At 46.6% G+C, this 25489-nt stretch overlaps 1 protein-coding gene across 1 annotated transcript in view; it reads left to right on the top strand.

The window, feature by feature from the left end:
* Positions 1–25489, top strand: part of GABBR2 (gamma-aminobutyric acid type B receptor subunit 2) — a 489886-nt gene that overhangs the window by 79090 nt on the left and 385307 nt on the right. The window contains exon 2 of the mRNA XM_077309699.1: positions 17041–17178. Within this exon, the coding sequence (XP_077165814.1) occupies positions 17041–17178 (138 nt within the window). The remainder of the gene's footprint in view (positions 1–17040; positions 17179–25489) is intronic.

Genomic DNA, 25489 nt, shown 5'->3' with positions numbered 1-25489 from the left:
CTGATATCTCTACTCTTCCATATTCTGTTCATGCTTAACATTGTGTTCAGGCCCAGTGTTATTCACCGTTTGATTCACGGCTGCATCCACCACGTTGAGCGATCATAGAGCCAAGAAAGATGAAATCATCAACATTCAATGTTCTCATTGTCAATCGTGACTTTGGTGCTACTGCCAGTTTGGTGTCATGGTTAGGAGTGTGGACTTCTAATCTGGCATGCCAGGTTCGATTCTGCGCTCCCCCACATGCAGCCAGCTGGGTGACCTTGGGCTCGCCACGGCACAGATAAAACTGTTCTGACCGGGCAGTGATATCAGGGCTCTCTCAGCCTCACCCACCTCACACGGTGTCTGTTGTGGGGAGAGGAAAGGGAAGGTGACTGTAAGCCACTTTGAGCCACCTTCAGGTAGAGAAAAGCAGCATATAAGAACCAACTCTTCTTCTTCTGCCAGTAGTTGTCATGATCTTGGTGTTTTTGATATTTAGGTATAGTCCCATCTTTTCACTTGGCTTCTAGTCTCTTTATCAGGGTCTTCAGATCACGTTCTGATTCAGCAAGGAGTGTTGTGCCATCTGCATAGTGGAGATTATTGATGTTACGGCCTCCAATTTTGACTCCGATCGTAGAGTCTTCCAGATTAAGTTTCCGCATGCATAAAGGTTAAAAAGAAAGGGTGATAAGATACTCGTCTCACTCCTTGACTGACCTTGAATTAATCAGTGTCTCCGTATGTTTTTGTCGTACTTATAGGTAAATTAATATACAGCATAATGAAAATGGTTAACAGACTTCAGAGATAAATGGAAAAACCAGCCATTTAGTTTTGTTTGTATTCACTTGAGATTGGGAAATATTTGCTGTTCAATAATGGGCAAATGGATAATCAATTGCTCCCAGCAGTTAGCTGAGACCTTGCCCTTTGGCGTGATAGCCCACTGCCTTAACCCGGGTTCTTTTGCCCAGCGTGTCACTCCCAGTTAATTACACTGAGCGGAAAGCCTCTTTAATATTTATTTATTTACTGCAGCAAAGAAATCCCCAAATCTGTGCGCCAACAATAGGATACATAGCGTTAAATACCATTTTCTTGGAGGCTGGGAAAGATGATGCCCTGTTGGGTCAGGCCAATAACTTTGAGACTCCTCCGCCCCCCATGTCATCTCCTGGACTACCCTGCAGCTCTCAGGCCAAGATGATGCCCTTTTGGGTCAGGCCAATATCTTTTCCTCCCCCCCCCCCCCATGTCATCTCCTGGGACTACCCTGCAGCTCTCAGGCCAAGATGATGCCCTTTTGGGTCAGGCCAATAACTTTGAGACTCCCCCCCCCCATGTCATCTCCTGGGACTACCCTGCAGCTCTCAGGCCAAGATTATGCCCTTTTGGGTCAGGCCAATAACTTTGAGACTCCCCCCCCCCCCCATTGTCACCTCCTGGGAATACCCTGCAGCTCTCAGGCCAAGATGATGCCCTTTTGGGTCAGGCCAATAACTTTGAGACTCCTCTCCCCCTCCCCCCCCATGTCATCTCCTGGGACTACCCTGCAGCTCTCAATCCAAGATTATGCCCTTTTGGGTCAGGCCAATAACTTTGAGACTCCTCTCCCCCCCCATGTCATCTCCTGGGACTACCCTGCAGCTCTCAGGCCAAGATGATGCCCTTTTGGGTCAGAACAATAACATTGAGACTCCTCTCCCCCCCATGTCATCTCCTGGGACTACCCTGCAGCTCTCAGGCCAAGATGATGCCCTTATGGGTCAGGCCAATAACTTTGAGACTCTCCCCCCCCCATGTCATCTCCTGGGACTACCCTGCAGCTCTCAGGCCAAGATGATGCCCTTTTGGGTCAGGCCAATAACTTTGAGACTCCCCCCCCCCATGTCATCTCCTGGGACTACCCTGCAGCTCTCAGGCCAAGATGATACCCTTATGGGTCAGGCCAATAACTTTGAGACTCCTCCGCCCCCCCCCCCCCATGTCATCTCCTGGGACTACCCTGCAGCTCTCAGGCCAAGATGATGCCCTTTTGGGTCAGGCAATAACTTTGAGACTCCTCTCCCCCCCCATGTCATCTCCTGGGACTACCCTGCAGCTCTCAGGACAAGATGATGCCCTTTTGGGTCAGGCCAATAACTTTGAGACTCCTCTCCCCCCCCCATGTCATCTCCTGGGACTACCCTGCAGCTCTCAGGCCAAGTTGATGCCCTTTTGGGTCAGGACAATAACTTTGAGACTCCTCCGCCCCCCCATGTCATCTCCTGGGACTACCCTGCAGCTCTCAGGCCAAGATGATGCCCTTTTGGGTCAGGCCAATAACTTTGAGACTCCCCCCCCCCATGCCATCTCCTGGGACTACCCTGCAGCTCTCAGGCCAAGATGATGCCCTTATGGGTCAGGCCAATAACTTTGAGACTCCCCCCCCCATGTCATCTCCTGGGACTACCCTGCAGCTCTCAGGCCGAGATGATGACCTTATGGGTCAGGCCAATAACATTGAGACTCCCCCCCCCATGTCATCTCCTGGGACTACCCTGCAGCTCTCAGGCCAAGATGATGCCCTTTTGGGTCAGGCCAATAACTTTGAGATTCCCCCCCCCCCCATGTCATCTCCTGGGACTACCTTGCAGCTCTCAGGCCAAGATGATACCCTTATGGGTCAGGCCAATAACTTTGAGACTCCTCCGCCCCCCCCCCCATGTCATCTCCTGGGACTACCCTGCAGCTCTCAGGCCAAGATGATACCCTTATGGGTCAGGCCAATAACTTTGAGACTCCTCCGCCCCCCCCCCCATGTCATCTCCTGGGACTACCCTGCAGCTCTCAGGCCAAGATGATGCCCTTTTGGGTCAAGCCAATAACTTTGAGACTCCTCCGCCCCCCCCCATGTCATCTCCTGGGACTACCCTGCAGCTCTCAGGCAAGATGATGCCCTTTTGGGTCAGGACAATAACTTTGAGACTCCTCTCCCCCCCCCATGTCATCTCCTGGGACTACCCTGCAGCTCTCAGGCCAAGATGATGCCCTTTTGGGTCAGGACAATAACTTTGAGACTCCTCTCCCCCCATGTCATCTCCTGGGACTACCCTGCAGCTCTCAGGCCAAGATGATGCCCTTATGGGTCAGGCCAATAACTTTGAGACTCTCCCCCCCCCCCCATGTCATCTCCTGGGACTACCCTGCAGCTCTCAGGCCAAGATGATGCCCTTTTGGGTCAGGCCAATAACTTTGAGACTCCCCCCCCCATGTCATCTCCTGGGACTACCCTGCAGCTCTCAGGCCAAGATGATACCCTTATGGGTCAGGCCAATAACTTTGAGACTCCTCCGCCCCCCCCCCATGTCATCTCCTGGGACTACCCTGCAGCTCTCAGGCCAAGATGATGCCCTTTTGGGTCAGGCCAATAACTTTGAGACTCCTCTCCCCCCCCATGTCTCTCCTGGGACTACCCTGCAGCTCTCAGGCCAAGATGATGCCCTTTTGGGTCAGGCCAATAACTTTGAGACTCCTCTCCCCCCCCCATGTCATCTCCTGGGACTACCCTGCAGCTCTCAGGCCAAGATGATGCCCTTTTGGGTCAGGCCAATAACTTTGAGACTCCTCCGCCCCCCCATGTCATCTCCTGGGACTACCCTGCAGCTCTCAGGCCAAGATGATGCCCTTTTGGGTCAGGCCAATAACTTTGAGACTCCCCCCCCCCCATGCCATCTCCTGGGACTACCCTGCAGCTCTCAGGCCAAGATGATGCCCTTATGGGTCAGGCCAATAACTTAGAGACTCCCCCCCCCCATGTCATCTCCTGGGACTACCCTGCAGCTCTCAGGCCGAGATGATGACCTTATGGGTCAGGCCAATAACATTGAGACTCCCCCCCCATGTCATCTCCTGGGACTACCCTGCAGCTCTCAGGCCAAGATGATGCCCTTTTGGGTCAGGCCAATAACTTTGAGATTCCCCCCCCCCCATGTCATCTCCTGGGACTACCCTGCAGCTCTCAGGCCAAGATGATGCCCTTTTGGGTCAGGACAATAACTTTGAGACTCCTCTCCCCCCCCCATGTCATCTCCTGGGACTACCCTGCAGCTCTCAGGCCAAGATGATGCCCTTATGGGTCAGGCCAATAACTTTGAGACTCTCCCCCCCCTATGTCATCTCCTGGGACTACCCTGCAGCTCTCAGGCCAAGATGATGCCCTTTTGGGTCAGGACAATAACTTTGAGACTCCTCCGCCCCCCCATGTCATCTCCTGGGACTACCCTGCAGCTCTCAGGCCAAGATGATGCCCTTATGGGTCAGGCCAATAACTTTGAGACTCTCTCCCCCCCCCCCCCCATGTCATCTCCTGGGACTACCCTGCAGCTCTCAGGCCAGCTCACCATAAGCTCCTTACAGGTTTAAAAAGCTGCTTGCATACTTTCCCCTCCAACCTGCAATTGTTTGCATAAGAAATGAACACTTCTTCCATTCTTCTTCTAGCCTGGATATATGGACAGTTCAACTCCAACTATAACATAAGTATTGCTTCTGTGCATGCATGCTTATCAAAAACCATATTCCTGAGAAGAACAGGCCGCCCTCTGTGCCTGATAAGAATCAAAGACTTGAATGAGGGCAGCCAGTCCCTGATAACTCTATGATCAATTAGAACAGGGGTCCCCAAACATTTGGTACATGGGGGCCATATTAGCATGTCCAATTCCTAAACAGGCCCACATCTTCAACCAAAATGTAACATAATTATTAACCTACTTATTTAGATCAAAAGTAAACATCCAAAGGTAAATGAAGAAATGTAAAGTTAATGCAATCCATTTTGGAGCAATATTTTACTGTGGAATCCTTTTATTTAGCTGCAAATGCTTACCTAGTCAGTATGATTTTTGGGGACTGTTTATTGTTAGCCAAGGCATTGATGTCCAAGTCAAGGTTTGTGACAGACACTCTTTGTGCTGCCCTGTCTGGCCATACCCAGTGGCAGCCTGGAGGAATATGCCCTTGGTCAGGAAGCCAAGCCTGAATCACAAACCATTTAGCAAAATCAGAATCCAGTCCGGGTCTTAACACTTGCTGAGGCAACCAAAATCCAAAGGAGAGTGGAAGAGAGAGAGGCAAAGGAACCAGCCAGTGTCAAGGTACTAGGAAAGCAGAGTCAGGAACCAAAGCCAGGCGTTTACCAAAGTTGTTGCCCAGAAGCCGAGAGCCGGAGTCAGAAACCGGGGATTATACTGGAAGAGCTTCGATGTAGTGAGGGTGGGGTCAGGAACAGGCAGTCAGTCCAATGAGAGGGTTTTTATTTGTAGATTGAGCCCATGCCGAGGAGCTATCTCTGCCTTGTCTCAGGGCAGCCTGGGTAAGGGGTTAATTGGCTTCACGGGGAATCAATCTTCATCCTTTGAAATGGCCTCAGCTGAGCCCAATCTAGTTTGAGTCTGGATCTGGGCACGTCTATGTTCTGTGAAGTCTGACATCCTTCACTGCCTTCTGTGTTCTGGTGAACTGTCTGGGCTGTCCTGCAGTCTGGAGGAGGCATCAGTCCATTCCGAAGGCTAGGTCCTGGCTGCTCCTCTGGGCCAGAGTTTGTATCACGCCAATCTCCCTCCTTCACCTGTTCTGAGAGCCTTGAAGGCGGGGAAGCTGGCTGCACTGATTGATCAGCTGCACCTGGGTCCTGTTGCTGTGGCTACTGCTGGAGCCTATGGGTGGAGCCTATGGGAGCCTATGGGTGGAGCCTATGGGTGGAGCCTATGGGAGCCTATGGGTGGAGCCTATGGGAGCCTATGGGTGGAGCCTATGGGAGCCTATGGGTGGAGCCTATGGGAGCCTATGGGTGGAGCCTATGGGAGCCTATGGGTGGAGGCAGGTTCGGAGGCTGCAGCAGGGGCGTGACATTCTTAAAATGTTCACCTGTAACCCTTGACCTACACTTTCATTTTACAATTTTCGTCTTGAAAAAGGTTTGTTCACAGATGTATGTGGTGCCAAAGACTGGGAACATGCTTACAGCAAGTTTCTTGAGGGTGATGAATATATCAGGTAGACCAGAATAGAAATCCTACAGACCATTTTCTTTGTAGGTGTCTCTAAGATCATCAGTGGCTTGCAAATCAGTTAGTTTCATCTGAAAAAACGTACTTGCCTCTTCAGGTGCTGCTTCAAATGGATTCTGAAACATTTTTATTTCCTTCCCAAGCTTCGGGCAGTCAGTGAAATCCCACCTGCAGCAGGTTCAGTGGTTTGAAGCGTCCTTCAACATTGTAAATTCCCCTCCTTCTCAAATTTCAGTCCATCGCAGCATGAGAAGTTTGAAAAGTTCCCTTCACTAACTTTCTTCACAAACATGTTTAGTTTTGCTTCAAAAGCTTTCGGTTCAATCTGCATGTCACACACAAGCTTTCCTTTCCCCTGCAACCTTAGATTCTATGTGTTTGAATGCTCTGTGATATCCGCTAAGAAAACCAGAAATCCATTCGGGGTCAGAAAGTGCTTCTTGACCTTTTCCTTTCTCCTTAAGAAAGACATGAATTTCATAATGAAGACTGAAGGGAAAAAAACGTTTGAGGACTTTGCCTCTGCTAAGCCCCCTGACCTCTGCATGGGGCACTATATCCCCATATTCTGCATCTATCTATGCGTGAAAGTTTTGAAAATGACGACGAGCAAGGCCATGATGCCTGATGTAATAATTGCTGGATACAACAATATGCATCACACTTTCCCACTGAAGAATCTTACTACACAAGGCTTACTGATGGATATTGCAGTGAAATGGCATGGGAAGTGAATTGATTAATTTCAATATATCCTCATTGATTTTTACAACCCACCTTCAGTTGTGATGCTTTTCAATTTTTCCCAACTCAGACGAAGGTTTTCTACTGGTTTACACACCTTCAAGAATATATATTCTGCAGTTGTGGTGCATTTCAAACTCTGCAATGCACACAACTCTTCTGTAATTCTGAAGTTGGAAACTATCCCCCTGATGACAATTAGTAGTTGGGCAGGATTTTTTAATGTTATTACTCTCATCTAATGCCAAAGGAAAAAAAACAAACCTTTTTGCCTTGACAACCAGTGACATATGCAGCTCTTCTCCTGATTCTTCAACACGGCTGGTGATTGTAGATGCAGATAAACTGACACAACTAATACATTATATCTTCTCAGGGCACATTTACTCCATTACTTCTATACAAATTCACAATCAGAAACCAAAAAAGGAACACAACCCAACCTTAACAGGTAGGAACTCAGAAGTTGAGCTGTACAATAAAGTGATGTACAATTATGTTTCCAACCCATATATGTAAATTTTATCCTTTTTGGAGACCACCTCCTATGATATATGCCTAAGATCACCACTCTTCACTATTATATAATTCTGTGCTGAGAGTGTATCTCATGTGCGTCAGAAAAAATGTTGGAGCCATAATTTACAGATCCCATTCACCCACTCAGCTACACTTTATAAAGAGTTTAATATAGATAGTTTTTATATAGAGTGTATTATCACAGGTTTGACCACTGAGGAAGACCCAGTAGGGTCGAAATGTATTTGGTCCTATGTGCTGTTAGTTCTGTATAGTTTTATGAAGTTTTTATTCTGTTTTTAATTGTGCACTATAATAAATAATGAACAAGTTTTACATTATTTTATTGCACAGCTCAACTTCTCAGTTCCTTTCATTAATTGCATTACCAGATCGAGACATAAACAGAGGTACATTCTGGGCTGGTAAAATAATCTGATTAGCTTCATCTATTTCTTGAGAGTGTCATGAACCAGGCAGAGGATGCCTGTGTAACGTCACTGGAATAATAACTTCCTTGAGATCACAGTTGTAGTAAAATCCAAAAAAGAATATTTATTCAGTAGAATCATATAATCAAAGAATCATAGAGTTGGAAGGGGTCATACAGGCTATCTAGTCCAACCCAGGTTCAACGCAGGATCAGCCCAAAGCATCCTAAAGCAGGGGTCGTCAACCCCCAGGCCGCAAAGGCCTCGGTGATGGGCTGCCACGCCTGCCTCTCCCCCCCCCCCCGCAGAGAGAAGCTCACCAGGCCGCGGGAGAAGTGGCCGCCAAAGCAGCTGCTTCACTTGCGGCCCGGCTATTCCACTACTGAACTACTCTGACTGTGAAAATATTTTTCCTGATATCTAGCCTATATCGTTGTACTTGAAGTTTAAACCCATTACTGCGTGTCCTCTCCTCTGCAGCCAGCAGAAACAGCATCCTGCCCTCCTCCAAGTGACAACCTTTCAAATACTTAAAGAGGGCTATCATGTCCCCTCTCAACCTCCTTTTCTCCAGGCTGAACATTCCCAAGTCCCTCAACCTATCTTCATAGGGCTTGGTCCCTTGGCACCAGATCATCCTCGTCGCCCTCCTCTGGTAGTGTTTAAACATCCCTTCAAAATAAGATACAGACACGCCACAACAATGAACATAAGGAACATTTTATTTTCATGGAAATTTTAACTCATGACAATGACAGATCAATGGGAACCCTGAGCTTGTTTCTCTGCAACGAGATAGTCCCATCTGGGAGTGATGGGAGACAAGGACACCCGAAGTGTGTTGTAAAGGGCCGGGGGGGGGAGAGAAGGCGTCCTTCGGGGCCCACCTCCAATTAGTCGAAGGACCACATGTGGTCCGCAGCCCACAGGTTGGGGATTGCTACCGTATACAATGGGACTATGACATCTTGTGATTTTGATGTGAGGACTGAAACAAACAGGAATAGTTCAATGAGCAAACTCTTTGGCAGAGACAAAGGATCAATCTCCCCCTTGGGGGTTTTATACCTTCTTCGATGCGGCGTTCCTGCTCCTTTCCACACAGCGAGGCGCAGTCCACGACGGGGAAGCAGGCAATGAGGAGGCGAGCTTCACGTGCCTCCCCAGTGCCTCCTTGGTCCCGGAGTGAGTTACACTCGGAGGGCCGAATCAGGAGCCCCTCCGAGTTTTTATCCCCGACGGCGCCTGCCCCTTTCTCCTCCCAACTTGACCTTAGCCTTTTATTTAATACCGCGGAGCGGTTTACAGATGGGGCATAGGCAAGCAAAACTGGTTTATCAACGACTTATGGATATTGAACTGCAAAATGAGATGGCCCTCCTCCCAAGCCCATATAGATTATGAGGGCAAAAATCAATCTTGCGAGGTATGGCAACTGGGAAACAGCTGTCTTTGAACTGATGCCCTGACCTATCAGTGACAGACTCCTGTGCTATGTCAGCATCAGTGTTGGAAGCACGGAGGAGGGGGTAGAAAATCTGGCAAAATGCAGAGACTTACGTTTAATACTGGGGCTTTTGGAACAGTTGTCTCAAATGTAGCCTGTTATATTAGGTATTACGGGGGAAAGGTAGTGTCATCGTGGATCAATCATTGATACTGCACAGGGAAAATTTAAAGTGCTAAATATCAAAATGGAAATTGAGTGAGGTGAAGATTGGTGTTTCTAATATGGGGACATTGGGGAAGCAGAGTGCAGATTCTGTCCAGGTTGGAGCACTGCACAGAAAGCGTTCGGGGGCCGCATGCAGTGCATGGACCCCTGAATTATTGTTGTTGTTGTTGTTGTCGTCGTTATTTAGATTTGTATAACCGCCGCTCTCGGAGAACTGGCTTGCTGTGGTTTACAACATTTCATATACAAATCAATACATTAAAACATTAAAATTCCCCATTAAAACCCTCACAACAGTACTCAATAACAACAATGGCGATATAATGTAAAAATACCGTTTCTGATACATGCTCTCTGGATGATCCAAAAAAGCAGGCAGATGGATAATTGGACATAGGAAAATTGACCTGGGAATCTGGGCCAGTCTAGAACTGGTCTCTGTCCCTGGGGGAGAGGAAACCCGATCTTAACCCCTCGGGCCACCATCTGGCCTCAGACAAATGCCTGGTGGAACAGCTCCATCCAGAGAGCTCCTGCAGGGCCCGCAGCTCTTCGGGGAGCTCATTCCACCAGGTAGGGGCCAGGACCAGAAAGGCCATGGGTCTTGTTGAGTCCAGGCATGCCTCCAGGAGGCCTGAGATCATGAGCAGATTCTTACCCACAGAGCAGAGTACCCTGTGGGGGGCATAAGGAGGTAGGCAGTCCCTCAAGCATGCAGTAATTATAAAGTTGCAATCATTTTCTTTGCCACTCTCTCCTCTTGGGACCTTCCCAGTGTCTTCAGTTTGCTGAAATGTTGGGGAAACATCCCATTTGCCTTCTCCTAGGGGCCCAAATGATCACAATCTTCCTGTGTGTTGGTTTGAGCAAAAACCACTACGTCTAAGTCAAATTTAGCAATCAATTGTTCAGACAGTCAAAGCTTCTAGTAGTTGCAAATGGGGACATATTTCAAAAAACATCTATTTGGGAAATCTAACTCATCACTCACAGCCCACCCACCCCCACAAACTATTCCAGGCAACATTTAAACTATCAGCTTTTCAAATGTATTTTCAGTACTCATTCTCAATTTGCATGGCTTAGGTAATTCTACAAAAAATATAATACCAATATAATACCAGGTTTCAGGAAAACAAAGTGGGGAATAGCAGCTTCCCCAATATCCCAACAGGTTAAATAAACAATCAGCACATAAGAAATCAATCTCTTTTGATTAATGGAGCCAGATGGGCCACTGCTATTCAAATATTTATTTGTTTGTTTGGATTTTTATCCAAATAATAAAATTTGGATAAAATACAATTAGAATGTTCAACTGGAGGGGAATCAAGAACCACTCACTTTTAAAGCTCCCAATCAAGGGTTCAGACGGGTTTATAGGCCAGTGTTTGCAGCTCATATACCTCTTACCAAGACTTTTGAGTTAGCTTCTCCATAAAACACCTTTCTTGGTTCCCCCTCTAGCATATTAACCTGAGTAAATGGCACAATTAATGTAAGGGACATATAACAAATCTAGAGTTCCCTATGGCTCCCCTTCACGAGATAAAATGCATAGTGATCAGTTCAGTTCAGACTTTATTACAGTCATTCAGACCAAGTTGTATGAAGTTAATACATAAGAGACCAAAAGAATAGGGTCATTTGATATAATGCAGTTTAAAACAGATCATAAAATAGAGCTTAAAATTATGCTACTTCAGAGCATCGGATTCTTATGGCTGCGGCACAAAACTTGGCCAGCTGAGTTGTCACCTGGGGGGACTCCTCACTTAGCAGCCCCTTTGCTCGATCCACATCGTGATGTTCTGGCAACTTTTGGTGGAGTGGTTCAATCAAGTGGCTACGAATGTCGACACAAGCAGGGCAGTGGAACAAGATATGCATAGTGATCTTCTACTGTACTTCTTCACACCTCTGCCACTCCTGTTCTGAGAGTAAACAGGGAGAAAATAAAAAACCATATGTCATTTGGTCTACGTGTCTAATGGCATTGCCATAAGTCTAGCATATAGAGAACAAGTCCATGGTCCATATGCAAAGTGTAGAGTGATGTCAAAAAGGAAAGGAAAATGAAAAAAGAAAGGAAACCTTTATTAATTAGTTGGTGGTAACAGGAGTAATTTGGCTGGAAAAGAAAAGTCCTCCTGGCTCGCTGTTCACCAGTGTCAGAAGCCCCCTGCCTCTGCCGTGATTGTAGATGCTCGTAGGTTTGTGTCCAGCCTGTCCTTGTAGCAGTCAGAACAGCCTGCCTTTGAAGTTTGGCTAATGGCTGAGGACTCTTCCTTTGCATACTAACATCCCTCCTACTCCCTCCCTTTTCCCTCCCCTATTTCTCCATAGTGCTCTGCTCTTATCAGATTGTTGTGGCTGTAAAAAGCAGGGGGCTCTGCCAAGGGAATTATATGCTTTGCCTTCTACCCTGCACCCCAGATCTATCAACGCCTCCTCGCCTATGGGAGTGATAAGTTCTTGTCAGCACAAGAGGCTGAGATCTGTCCATTCCTGCTTGCCGCAGTGTAAAAAGGTAGCCTTTTACCTGCACTGATGGGTTGTCACAAACCTTGAGTCTTGGAGGGCTGGCCTTTGAATTCCGTCACGGGTGGGTTTAGATGTGGCCCTGCCTTTCTCTCTCTCTGTGCCTCCACCACAGCTGTTGGTTTGGGGAGCTGTTTATCTCACGGCTGCAGATTTGGTTGCCGGTGCAGGAGATGAGTTTGTAGACTGGGATCCTGTTGAACAAGACACTTCCACAGAGCTTTTAGCTAAACACACGGAAGAAGTTCCTGACAGTTATTTGTTTATTTGTTTATTGGTTTACTCATTTACTTATTTAATTAGATTTTTATACCGCCCTCCCATACGGCCCAGGGCAGTTTACACGGAAACATTGTGGGATACATAGAACGTTATACATTAACAGTAACAACAATATATCAACAATTCCAACAGTAAATATAAGTTTAACTGGTTACCATGATTAACTCATTTAACAGTTTCAATAGAACAACTTTAACAAACCCCCTAAGGAGGCCAGAAACGTTCAGATTATGGAGGGTATGATTTGAAGGGGGATCACCAGATGTTTCTAGGTCTGATTAACCTCAGGCAAATGCCTGGTGGAGGAGCTCCCTTTTGCAGGCCCTGCAGAATTTGGAGAGTTCAGGCAGGGCCCTGATCTCTTAAGGGAGCTCGTTCCACCAGGTGGGGGCCAGGACCGGGAAGGCTCTGGCCCTTCTTGAGGCCCGATGTGCTTCTCTGGGGCCAGGGATCCACAGTCAGTTGGTGGTGGCAGAGCGTAAGACTCCTTTGGGGGTATAGGCAGGGAGGCGGTCTCTCAAATACACGGGGCCCAGACTGTGTTTGGCCTTAGTGGGGTTCCTCAGTGGAACAGGCTTCCTTGGGAAGTAGTGAGTTCTCCTTCTTTGGAAGCTTCTAAGCAGAGGGTAGATAGGCATTTGACAGAGATGCTGATTCTGTGAACTTAGGCAGACGGTGAGTGGGTGGGCAGGAAGGGATGTGCCAGCGTTTGTCTCTTGTGGCCCTTCCTGGCATCCCCAGGGAATTGCTGATCACCACTGTGAGATGGTAGGGGAATTCCCTCCAGGCCAACCTGCATTCTGGAGATTTTGGGTGGTGGTGGTGGGGATCACTTGGGCATGAAACTGGGGTCAATGTGGGTGGGCAGGTAGTTGTGAGTTCCTGGATTGTACAGGGGGTTGAACTAGATGACCCTGGAAGTCCCTTCCTACTCTGTGATTCTGTGAGTTAAGATCTGGCCTTTTCCCTCCGGTCTGTGCCAAGGCTTACTTCTTGCATTTGGTGGAGATGCAACTTACAAAGCAGTTCAATCCAACCCTCCATTGGTGAGCAGATGATTCTTCTCCATGCAGGGTTCAGAAAGTCCAGAAAATACAAGGAAGGCACCTCTATTAACACGAGAGGGATTCGTCTGGAAAAGGCCAAAAGGAAAAGGTGTTGCTGTTGGGGTCTTATGCTTTATACCCAAATAAAAAATAGAATTCTAGCAACAAGCGGATTCCACATAGTGGGAGGGGCAGCGGCTGGCCGGGGCTGGAGGTGAGCCCCGCTTGCTGTGCCCCCTCCTCCTGCCCACCTCCTTGGTGGTGGGCCTGCTCCGCTTGCTCATCCGGAGGTTATCTCTTGCGCCTGGCTTGCGCAGCAGGGAGGTCCACAGTGAATCACGACACAGGAAGCGATTCCTGGAAAAGCTAAATATGCAAACTATACATTGTGCTCCATGCCCCCTGTCGGGGAGTCTCCATAGGCAGTTGAATCATGCACACTACAGATCCTCCAAGAGGAAGTGCCAGGGCTGGGCGTGGAGGAGGGAGGGAGGCCTGACCAAAGAAGGCTGCAGGTAGGGAACTGACTCCTGATAGCAACGGGGGCTACACAGATTCATAGATCTAATTTCTGTTTTTGTTGCTAGATTTTATTTTCATTTCCATTCTAAAAATATTCCTTAGAGAACAGCAAAATGAATTTTCAATTAAAAAAAATAAAAATTCTGCCATAATTCCTTCTTTGTTGTGTTCATTATGGAGAAAATGCATTTCTGTCCTGTTTGCTTTAAGAAACAAATTGGGAACACTTTTAAAGTAATCCAGTAAGGAGGCTACAAAGGGAGCCTCCTGGTTTGGGTTTGCCGCTGTGGGTTTTTTTCCTTTGGCGTGGATGTTGGTCATCTGTGCAGTGGGACAGTCTTCTTTCTGTACAGTTTAGAAAGGCAAATTCTCTTGGCAAATTCCTCTGAAGAAGTGTAGAAATTTGCTCTTGCCCAAAGCCACAGGGGGGAAGCATCGATTTTTGAAGCAGGCTGCTTTTTACCATGATTTTGGTGTACTTAAGAGGGATGCTGCAGGGCTTTATTTATCCAGCGACTGAGCGAAGAGTTCATTAAGTGCTTTGAGATCCTCAAGGGTAAGATGAAACAAAGAAGGCTTTTAAAAATATCCTCTTCCCATACTTAAGTTATGGGGTGGGAGGCACAGACTGGCTGAAGATTATCTGTGTGTGTGTGTGAGTGTGGGGGGGGGGTTTGAATTGGAAGAGTGTTCTGTCCTATTGCAGACTGGTCCCCAGTTGCATGAAAAGCCACCTGATCCTCATTGAATGCAGCTGAATGAGATTTCTTCCTTAAGTGTGCTCTTCTCCAGTTTCTGGCTGCACTCCCTCTGTCTTGACATGTTGTCAGATGCATATAAATTCCTCTGGAATCCTCTCAAGATCAGAACAACAGTGCTTAACCCTGTATGTCAGATTTGGGATTAGTGCCATGCAATGTACAAAAGCCAACCGTTTAAAACTATTTGGAGCTGAAGTCTTCCCATATTTTTGCTCTCCCCTCATCTATCATAGTTTAAAAAGGCAGCTCAATACAAATAGAGCCTCTTGTGGCGCAGAGTGGTAAGGCAGCAGACGTGCAGTCTGAAAGCTCTGCCCATGAGGCTGGGAGTTCAATCCCAGCAGCCGGCTCAAGGTTGACTCAGCCTTCCATCCTTCCGAGGTCGGTAAAATGAGTACCCAGCTTGCTTGCTGGGGGGTAAACGGTAATGACTGGGGAAGGCACTGGCGAACCACCCCATATTGAGTCTGCCAAGAAAACACTAGAGGGCATCACCCCAAGGGTCAGACATGACCCGGTGCTTGCACAGGAGGGGATACCTTTACCTTTACCTTTTTACATAAGTAAATAGTGGTCCCACTCAACAGCTCTAGCAGGTCCTAATGTGCTGGAATGTGTTTCCAGGGCCCTGGAACCGCGGCATGAGCTGGCTCTCCATGGAAGGAGAGGGGGTGACGGAGAGGCCAGCAGCCTCCCCATGAGCGGAGCTCATTAACACTGGGGCCCCTGCTCAGCAGCACCCTGGAGCTCTGCTGGGTCTTGCCTGGCCCACCGCTTTCCCCCTGGAAGCGTGAAAAGAGAAGGGAAACCCCTGCTGCTTGCCCACAGTTCCCCAAGTGAAGAAGACATTCTGCAGCTAGAACAATAAGATGCTGAGCTGTAAATAGGCTACTCCACCACAGGCAAAAGGTCAGAGAAGAGACACCACAAGAAACTCTCAGAAAACAATTAAATGTCAACATGAAAACATCCATTATTATGAAATTCCTATGCTTGGAATTAATCATTTTCATTTTTTATATCATTCTGTTCTTACACTCCCTTTGTTATGTTTTTACTTATGTATTTCAGGATGGTAGAGAACCATTTAAATTTGAAAGAGTCTCTCAATAAACAGGCCAATAGACTATCTGATTGAACCCTAAAATGCAGTTTTAGCCAATATTTGAAGGTAGAAATCCAGGCCTTAGTTTTGAGAAGATTATGGCCGATTTCGAGACATAAGGAGGAGTAATGGACACAATTTGGAGTTCCCAAAATCTGTCGGAAAATGGCAGACTGTAACCTTTCCAAGTTTTTGTTAAAAGCAGAGATCCACAGAGGGATGCCGTATAAAATTTTTCTAATCTGCTTTATGCCAATAAAGGTATTGTGTGTACTTATGTATTTGATTTAAAATGTTTTATTTATTTATTTTATTTTTATATCGCCCATTCTTTCCAGCTCTTTTCATGTTGCCTTTCCATCTGATCAGGAGCCCAAACATGAAAACATTAATCCATTTGAACAATTCGAAGCAACATTTAAAATGATAAAATCATTCTATGAAAACATATTCTCAGCTGTGCTGGGAATGATGGAATATAAACATAATAAATGACCACTGTGCTGGTCTATGCCTGTAATAAAGTTTTGTTCACAGGATCACAATTAGAGCTTAGCTTCCAAAACAAACAAACAACTAGTAACCTTTTAATGCAAATGCTAAGAATACTGGAAACAACTCTTATCTGCGGCCGTTTTCTCTTTCCTGGGTGCCATCGTTTTTCTGCTTACTATGGAGCATTGGGGGGAAATTGCCAATCCTGTGCAACCTGCCTGCCTTTCCCCCCACCCCACCCCACCCCACCCCTTCTAAGCAGCTGGCAAGCAGGAAACTGCCTGGCAACCACTGGTGTATCCAATTAGCGGCACAACAACAGGTCTATTAAAGCAATGCACTGGAGGGAGCGAGTGTCACCAGAATCTCACTTCAGCCCTGAAGGCACACAGTTATTGCAATGGGGGGGGGGGGGGAGAGTGAGTGCAAATGACAAATGTCTTGATGGGGTTTAATTACACGGTTCACACAAGCTGAACTCCGTTTTTCACAGTCATTGGCTTTGCTGGGGATTTCCGTTTCCATATGTGAAGTGGCCAGTGGCAGTCGCTGGCCTCAGCACAGTTTGGAATTGCCGTAGTCCTTTAGAGCAGTGGTCCCCAACCACCGGGCCGTATGCATGGCATGCGCGGCCGGGCGATCGCCCTCCCCGCCACCGCCGGTGCGCAGCCTGGAAAAGGTTTCGGACCACTGCTTTAGAATGTGAGATGCGGCTTTCAAGGCAAAGGATGCAAAGTGTTTTTAGGGGTTTTGTCTACTCTTTTTAGCAACAGTTTAAACTTTGCTGATTGTTGAATATTGTGCACCTTCTCCTGTGGTAGTTATGCTAATAGTTAATATTGACTACATAAAAAAAATGTTCCTTCTCCCCACAGTGTGACAACGCCAAGGGGCTCAAAGCCTTCTATGACGCAATAAAGTATGGACCGACACACCTAATGGTTTTTGGTGGAGTATGTACAACTGTAACATCCATCATTGCCGAATCCCTAATAGGATGGAATTTGGTCCAGGTAAGGAACCATCATTTATATACCAGATGGGTGACTGCCTTAAAACCGTTTTGGTATTTTATAGAAAATCAGCTTGAAGTTTCCCTTATTCTACAGTGTGATCCAGAAATGGAAGGGTTGGATTGATTTCAGTGAGGTTAATTCTAAGTACTGCAAGGTTAATTCTAAGCTCTGTGAGGTTAATTTTAAGAACTAGGTTTTACTGGGTGATTCCTCGTGGTATTTGTAGTCCAAGGGTTATGTCTGCAGAACTTTCTGGCTTGGGCCCTTTCTGCCCAGCCACAGGACCTCTGTCTTTGAAGGGCTGAGCTTCAGGCGACTGCTTGAGCCACTCTGTCAGTGCTTCTATCCAGCTGGCTAATATTTCTGGGGGAGAGTCAGGGTGGCCATCCTTCAGGAGGAAGAGCTGGGATTTTAAAAAATAGTTAAGCAGGATAAGAATCAGTGGTATTTAAATTTGGTGTAGAGGGAATATTGCGAGAGTCCAGCTGACTGCTCCCTATAACCAGACTTCGTTGAAGAAAATCTGTTTTCTTGAGGCTACAACAATGACCTTTCCTAAATCTAAACACCTCTCCTTAACCTCCAGTCCCCCAGCTTCCCCTGCATGCCATTTTGAGGACATGAAAAGCATGCCTACTGGATGGGGGATACGCTTCTAGGTAACACTGTGTGTGAACGAGACCTTGGGGTACTTGTGGATTGTAAACTAAACATGAGCAGGCAGTGTGATGCAGCGGTAAAAAAGGCGAATGCCAATTTGGGCTGTATCAACAGGGGCATCACATCAAAATCACAAGATGTCATAGTCCCATTGTATATGGCACTGGTCAGACCACACCTGGAGTACTGTGTGCAGTTCTGGAGGCCTCACTTCAAGAAGGATGTAGATAAAATTGAAAGGGTACAGAGGAGAGCGACGAAGTTGATCTGGGGCCAAGGGAACAAGCCCTATGAAGATAGGTTGAGGGACTTGGGAATGTTCAGCCTGGAGAAAAGGAGGTTGAGAGGGGACATGATAGCCCTCTTTAAGTATTTGAAAGGTTGTCACTTGGAGGAGGGCAGGATGCTGTTTCTGCTGGCTGCAGAGGAGAGGACACGCAGTAATGGGTTTAAACTTCAAGTACAACGATATAGGCTAGATATCAGGAAAAAATTTTTCACAGTCAGAGTAGTTCAGCAGTGGAATAGGCTGCCTAAGGAGGTGGTGAGCTCCCCCTCAGTGGCAGTCTTCAAGCAAAGGTTGGATACTCACTTTTCTTGGATGCTTTAGGATGCTTTGGGCAAACAAATAGGAGAAAACAATAGAATGGGGAGGACCAGAGATCTTTTCAAGAAAATTGGAGATATGAAGAGAACGTTTCATGCAAAGATGGGTATGATAAAGGACCAAAATGGTAGGGACCTCACAGAAACAGAAGAGATTTAAAAAAGGTGACAAAATTATACAGAGGAACTATACAAGAGCGATCTTAACATCCCTGATGACCACAAAAGGGTAGTTATGACCTGGAGCCAGACATCCTGGAATGTGAAGTCAAGTGGGCCTTAGCTGGGTCTCCCTCACCCCTTCTATATCACTACATGACAGTTTAACATGTTTCTGTAGATAGAATAAATGCAACAATTGGCTCTTTGAGTAGGTATTTGAGGATACGTCCTTAGGAGTGACTGCCAGAAGATGCCGCCCTATATTTTACCAGGATCAATAATGTAGCCCACATGGGTGATATTCCATACCCCCTTATAATTACCATATTTAAACTTATCAACTTTCATGAAACACTCAAAGGCTATACACTCTTATGTTTATAAATATAGTCATTTTTCAAATGTCAAATGTTTATGCATCTGCCAGCAAAACAACATGGTCAGTTATTTTCCATAGCAGTATTTTCTGGAGCAAAATTTGTTCTAGACACCTTTAAGACCTTTAAGATATTCAAATCATGGGCTTTGATGTGCATTCATATTTCCTCAGACGCCAGAACTGGGAGTGTGCATGGACACAAAAGCTCATGCCTCAAATAAATCTTTGTTGATCTTTAAGGTGCCTGACTGGATTCAAATTTAGTTGTGCTCCTTCAGACCAACTTGAATTTTATTTATTTATTTGTTTGTTTATTTATAATTATATTTATATATCACCGCTTTCAATGTCTCGCAGCGGTTTACAATCAATAAAACACATTAAAAACTCCTTAAAATAACACAACAAGATGGCGATCAGTAATCATAGAATCATAGAATCATAGATCCTGCGTTGAGCAGGGGGTTGGACTAGATGGCCTGTATGGCCCCTTCCAACTCTAGGATTCTATGATTCTAGAGTTGGAAGGGACCTCATGGGTCATCTAGTCCAACCCCCTGCAATATGCAGGACACTCACATCCCAATCGCTCATCTACTGTAACCTGCCACCCCCTTGAGCTTTTACAGAATCAGCCTCTCTGTCAAATGGCTATCCAGCCTCTGTTTAAAAATTTCCAAAGATAGTGAACCCACCACCTCCCAAGGAAGCCTGTTCCACTGAGAAACTGCTCTAACTGTCAGGAACTTTTTCCGGATGTTGAGATGGAATTTCTTTTGAATTAATTTCATCCCATTGGTTCTGGTCCATCCCTCCGGGGCAAGAGAGAACAACTCTGCTCCATCCTCAATACGATAGCCTTTTAAGTACTTGAAGATGGTTATCAGATCCCCTCTCAGTTATCTCCTCTCCAGGCTAAACAGATCAAGCTCCCCCAACCTTTCTTCATATGTCTTGGTCTCCAAACCCCTCGCCATCTTGGTTGCCCTCCTCTGGACACGCTCCAGTTTGTCTACATCCCTCCTCTATCGGGGTGCCCAAAACTGAACCCAGGACTCCAAATGAGGCCGAACCAGAGCAAAGTGGTACCATCACCTCCCATGATCTGGACACGATACTCCATTTGATACAGCCCAAAATCAGCCCATTGATCACTATTTCCCTCACAAGAGAAGACTGAGGAGAAATAGGAGTTAAGCAGTTCAGCCCTCTCTTCATCATCGGTTATAATTTCACTTTCTTGACCTAGCAGTGGTCCTATGGTGTCTCTATTCTTTATTATTTTATGATAATTTACATCCTCCTCCCCCTCTCTTCAGCAGTGAGTCAATAGATCTTCCTTGCATTTTCCCCAGCTGCAATTTACGTCAGCTGTAATTTCCGGGTCAAAGCCAAAGGCAAGTAAAGAAGTCTAATCTGGAAGTGACCATTGCATGGATCACTGTGGCCAAGTGTTCCGGGGACAGGTAGGGCACTAGTAGCCGCGCTTGGCGCAGATGAAAAATCACAGATCAGGCTACCTTTGTGGCCTGAGCCGCCTTGTAATGGGAGGCATCAAAGATCACGCCTAAATTCCTGGCAGCCAGTGCTGGTGTTAATTGCACTCCGTCCAGGCATGGGAGGCGCGCTTCCTCATCCTGTCCCCTTCTCCCCAGCCATAGGACTGCCGTCATGAAGGGGTTGAGTTTCAGGTGACTGCATGAGCCATTCAGCCAGTGCTTCCAAACAGCTGGCAAATGTATCCGGGGGGGGGGGAGTCCGGCTGGCCATCCATTAGGAAGTAGAGCTGGGTATCATCTGCACATTGGTGGCAAGCCAACTCATAGCCCTGGACCAAACTTCAAGTACAACGATATAGGCTAGATATCAGGAAAAATTTTTTCACAGTCAGAGTAGTTCAGCAGTGGAATAGGCTGCATAAGGAGGTGGTGAGCTCCCCCTCACTGGCAGTCTTCAAGCAAAGGTTGGATACACACTTTTCTTGGATGCTTTAGGATGCTTAGGGCTGATCCTGCGTTGAGCAGGGGGCTGGACTAGATGGCCTGTGTGGCCCCTTCCAACTCTATGATTCTATGATTCTATGATCACAGGTCATCAAAACAGCTTCATCAGGCATCTTGTGTTTCTTCGCTTGTATTATAAAATCTTTGGTGTTCTTAGAAAAAGGAATACAAAAATCGAGCAATAGGCTCCAAAACAGAATTAAAACCCGACACTATGGATCTACCAGGAGGAGGAAAACCTGATTTGTGTATTTTTGGTAACACATAGAAAACTGGAACTCTAGGAAAGGAATTGATCAAGAAGGCAGCTTGTGTAAAGATGAACCCTTCTGTATCCCAACTTTAATTAGATTAGCTATATGTAGAGCGGGATCAAGACCAAGAGGTGTATAGTCTTGTGGATTGGATAACTACCTAATTATCTCAGAGATATAATCCCTTTTATTCATTACAACCAAGGCTCTGCCCTTATCAGCTTGTTGATAAACAAGCTGATCATTCTCCATCAAGCACTGCAGTCCATCTCTATCACCACGACTCAAATTATTTTGGAAGGATCCCAACCTACTATGTCTCTCAGACTGACTGATACCTTTTGGAAGCAATTGACTAAATGTCTGTATAGCAGGATCCTCTATGTGGGTAGTTTGCTCTCTGGGAAAATGTACAGCTTTGGGTGGGAAAGAGAGCCAGTAAAAGTGCTTGCTGTCTGTGTATTGATCAGACTCGACTATGCATGTTGAGGTGCCTTGATCTCCTAGGGATAAAGCTTTCTATTAATCCAGAAGTCTTGTTGTTAGTCTGTCAGCCTTGACGGTAGTCACATGGGATGTGGTATGAAACAAAGGTTTATCCTTTTGTGGGCTCTTCCCAAAGAATGCACTAAGTTTGATTTACCTTAACAATTTGTAAATCTCAACTCACATTGTCTAGTATGTTATTGGTCCCTCCTCATCCACAACCATAGTGTCCCCTCTGCTCATCGTGCATAGTAATGTAATGCCCCTTCTCCTCGCCAACGTTGTGGAGAATAACGCATGCTATGACCATAGGTGTTAACACTGTCTAGCTCAGTGGTTCTCAGCCTGGGTGTTGGGACCCCCTTGGGGGTTGAATGACCCTTTCACAGTGGTTGGGGCAGGGCAAGTGGCTTGGCTGGGTGGTTGGGGCAGGGCAAGCAGCTTGGCTGGGTGGTTGGGGCAGGGCAAGCAGCTTGGCTGGGTGGTTGGGGCAGGGCAAGCAGCTTGGCTGGGTGGTTGGGGCAGGGCAAGCAGCTTGGCTGGGTGGTTGGGGCAGGGCAAGCGGCTTGGCTGGGTGGTTGGGGCAGGGCAAGCGGCTTGGCTGGGTGGTTGGGGCAGGGCAAGCGGCTTGGCTGGGTGGTTGGGGCAGGGCAAGCAGCTTGGCTGGGCCACCAGCCGCTCCAGCAGTGCCTCCAGTGCAGCGGAGTCTCCTGCCAGCCCCTTCAGTTGGTGGCGCAGCTTGGTGGGACGAGGGACAGAACTGAACTGAGAAACCCCATGAAAAAAAATAATTTATATGCAGTCATGAGCAATGGACCTTCATGCCATTGGTCAGCTTCCGTTTCAATTCTGTGAAAGAACACTTGCAGAATTTAATGGTTGGGGGTCATCACAACATGAGGAACTGTATTTAAGGATGCTTTAGGATGCTTTGGGCTGATCCTGCGTTGAGCAGGGGGTTGGACTAGATGGCCTGTGTGGCCCCTTCCCCCCCTTCAAGGGGGCTTGCGTAGCTCGGAGAAGCTATGAGCTATGCCGTGCAGGGCTACACAAGATGGACAGGTTATAGCTGAGAGCTCTGACAAAAGGTGATCCACTGGAGAAGGAAATGGCAAACCACTCCAGTATCTTTGCCATGAAAACCAGACAGTTCCAATGGACAGTTCCAAAAGGCAAAACGATATGACGCCGGAAGATGAGCCCCTCAGGTCGGAAGGTGTCCAATATGCTACTGGGGATGAGCAGACAGCTAGTACGAGTAGCGCCAGAATGAATGAAGCGACGGGGCCAAAGCGGAAAGAAACCTCAGTTGTGGAAGTAACTGGTGGCAAAAAGACAGTCCGATGCTGTAGAGCAGTGGTCCCCAACCTGCGGGCCAAGGCCCGGTGCCGGGCCGCGAAGGCCATGGCGCCGGGCCGCGGCTCCCTCTCCCCGCCCCCCCCGCAGTAAAAAACTTCCCAAGCCGCAAGCTTGCGGCCCAGGAAGCATCTTACTGCGGGAGGGCGGGGAGAGGGAATCGGGGCCGGGCCGCGCCCGCGGGTGTGGCTCGCGGGGCGCGGCCCGATGCGGGGTCCACATATTGCTGGAGCCTAGCTTGTAGGATTTTGAGCATAACTTTGCTAGCATGAGAAATGAGTGCAATGGCGAGGTAGTTTGAATACTCTTTGGCATTGCCCTTCTTTGGGATTGGAATGTAAACTGACCTTTTACAAACCTGTGGCCATGGTTGAGTTTTCCGAATTTGCTGGCATATTGAGTGTAACACTTTTACTGCCATAGGAATCTGGAACGTCAGATCCATGAATCAAGGCAAGCTGGACGTGGTCAAACATGAGATGACAAGACTGAACATCGACATTTTAGGAATCAGTGAACTCAAATGGACAGGAATGGGTGAATTTAATTCAGATGACCATCAGGTATACTACTGTGGATAAGAATCTCGCAGAAGAAATGGATTAGCCTTCATAATCAATAAGAGAGTAGGAAAAGCAGTCGTGGGATACAATCCCCAAAATGACAGAATGATCTCAGTTCGAATCCAAGGCAAACCATTCGACATCACAGTAATCCAGGTCTATGCCCCAACCACTGCTGCTGAAGAGGATGAAGTCGACCAGTTCTATGAAGCCCTACAACACCTTCTAGAAGCAACACCAAAAAATGATGTGCTTATCATCATGGGGGATTGGAATGCTAAAGTAGGAAGCCAAAAGATAACTGAGATTACAGGCAAGTTTGGCCTTGGAGTACAAAATGAAGCAGGGTACAGGCTGGTAGAATTTTGTCAAGAGAATACAATGGTCATAGCAAACACTCTTTTCCAACAACCCAAGGGACGACTCTACACATGGACATAACCAGACACTCAACACAGAAATCAGATTGACTATGTGTTCTGCAGGCAAAGATGCAGAAGTTCTATACAGTCAGTAAAAACAAGACCAGGAGCCGATTGTGGTTCAGATTATCAACTTCTTGTTGCAAAATTTAGGCTTAAATTGAAGAAAGTAGGGAAAAGCACTAGGCCACTCAGGTATGAACTAAATCATATCCCCGAGGAATATACAGTAGAGGTGACAAATAGATTTAAGGAATTAGATCTGATAGACAGAGTGCTTGAAGAACTATGGACGGAGGTTCGCAACATTGTAAAAGAGGTAGCAACTAAAACCATCCCAAAGAAAAAGAAATGCAAGAAATCAAAATGGCTGTCTGAGGAAGCTTTACAAATAGCTAAGGAGAGAAGGGAAGTGAAAGGCAAGGGAAAAAAAAAAGATACACCCAATTGAATGCATAATTCCAGAGAAAAGCTAGAAGAGTTAAGAATGACTTCTTTAATGAACAGTGCAAACAAATAGAAGAAAACAATAGAATGGGGAGGACCAGAGATCTTTTCAAGAAAACTGGAGATATGAAAAGAAAGTTTCATGCAAAGATGGGTATGATAAGGGACCAAAATGGTAGGGACCTCACAGAAGCAGAAGAGATTAAACAAAGGTGGCAAAATTATACAGAAGAACTATACAAGAGCGAGCTTAACATCCCTGATAACCACAATGGGGTAGTTACTGACCTGGAGCCAGACATCCTGGAATGTGAAGTCAAATGTGCCTTAGGAAGTCTGAGCAACAAAGCTAGATGTAGTGACAGCATTCCAGTTGAACTACTCAAAATCTTAAAAGATGCAGTAAAAGTGCTACACTCAATATGCCAGCAAATTTGGAAAACTCAACAATGGCCACAGGTTTGGAAAAGGTCAGTTTACATTCCAATCCCAAAGAAGGGCAATGCCAAAGAGTATTCAAACTACCTCGCCATTGCACTCATTTCTCATGCTAGCAAAGTTATGCTCAAAATCCTACAAGCTAGGCTCCAGCAATATGTGGACCGTGAACTTCTAGAAGTACAGGCAGGATTTTGAAGAGGCAGAGGAACTAGAGATCAAATTGCCAACATACGCTGGATCATGGAGAAACCTAGGGAGTTCCAGAAGAACATCTACTTCTGCTTCATTGACTATGCTAAAGACTTTGATTGTGTGGAGCACAACAAATTGTGGCAAGTTCTTAAACAGATGGAAATACCAGAGCATCTTATTTGTCTCTTGAGAAACAGGTCAAGAAGGTCAAGAAGCAACAGTGAGAACTGAACATGGAATCACTGATTGGTTCAAAATTGAGAAAGGAGTTCGGCAAGGCTGTATACTGTCGCCTTGCCTATTTAACTTGTATGCGGAGCACATCATTAGAATGGTG

This window comes from Paroedura picta, chromosome 14, assembly GCF_049243985.1.
Source record: "Paroedura picta isolate Pp20150507F chromosome 14, Ppicta_v3.0, whole genome shotgun sequence".
Taxonomy (NCBI): Eukaryota; Metazoa; Chordata; class Lepidosauria; order Squamata; family Gekkonidae; genus Paroedura; species Paroedura picta.
The sequence above is the reverse complement of the archived record's forward strand: the minus strand, read 5'-3'. Positions and strand labels throughout refer to the sequence as shown.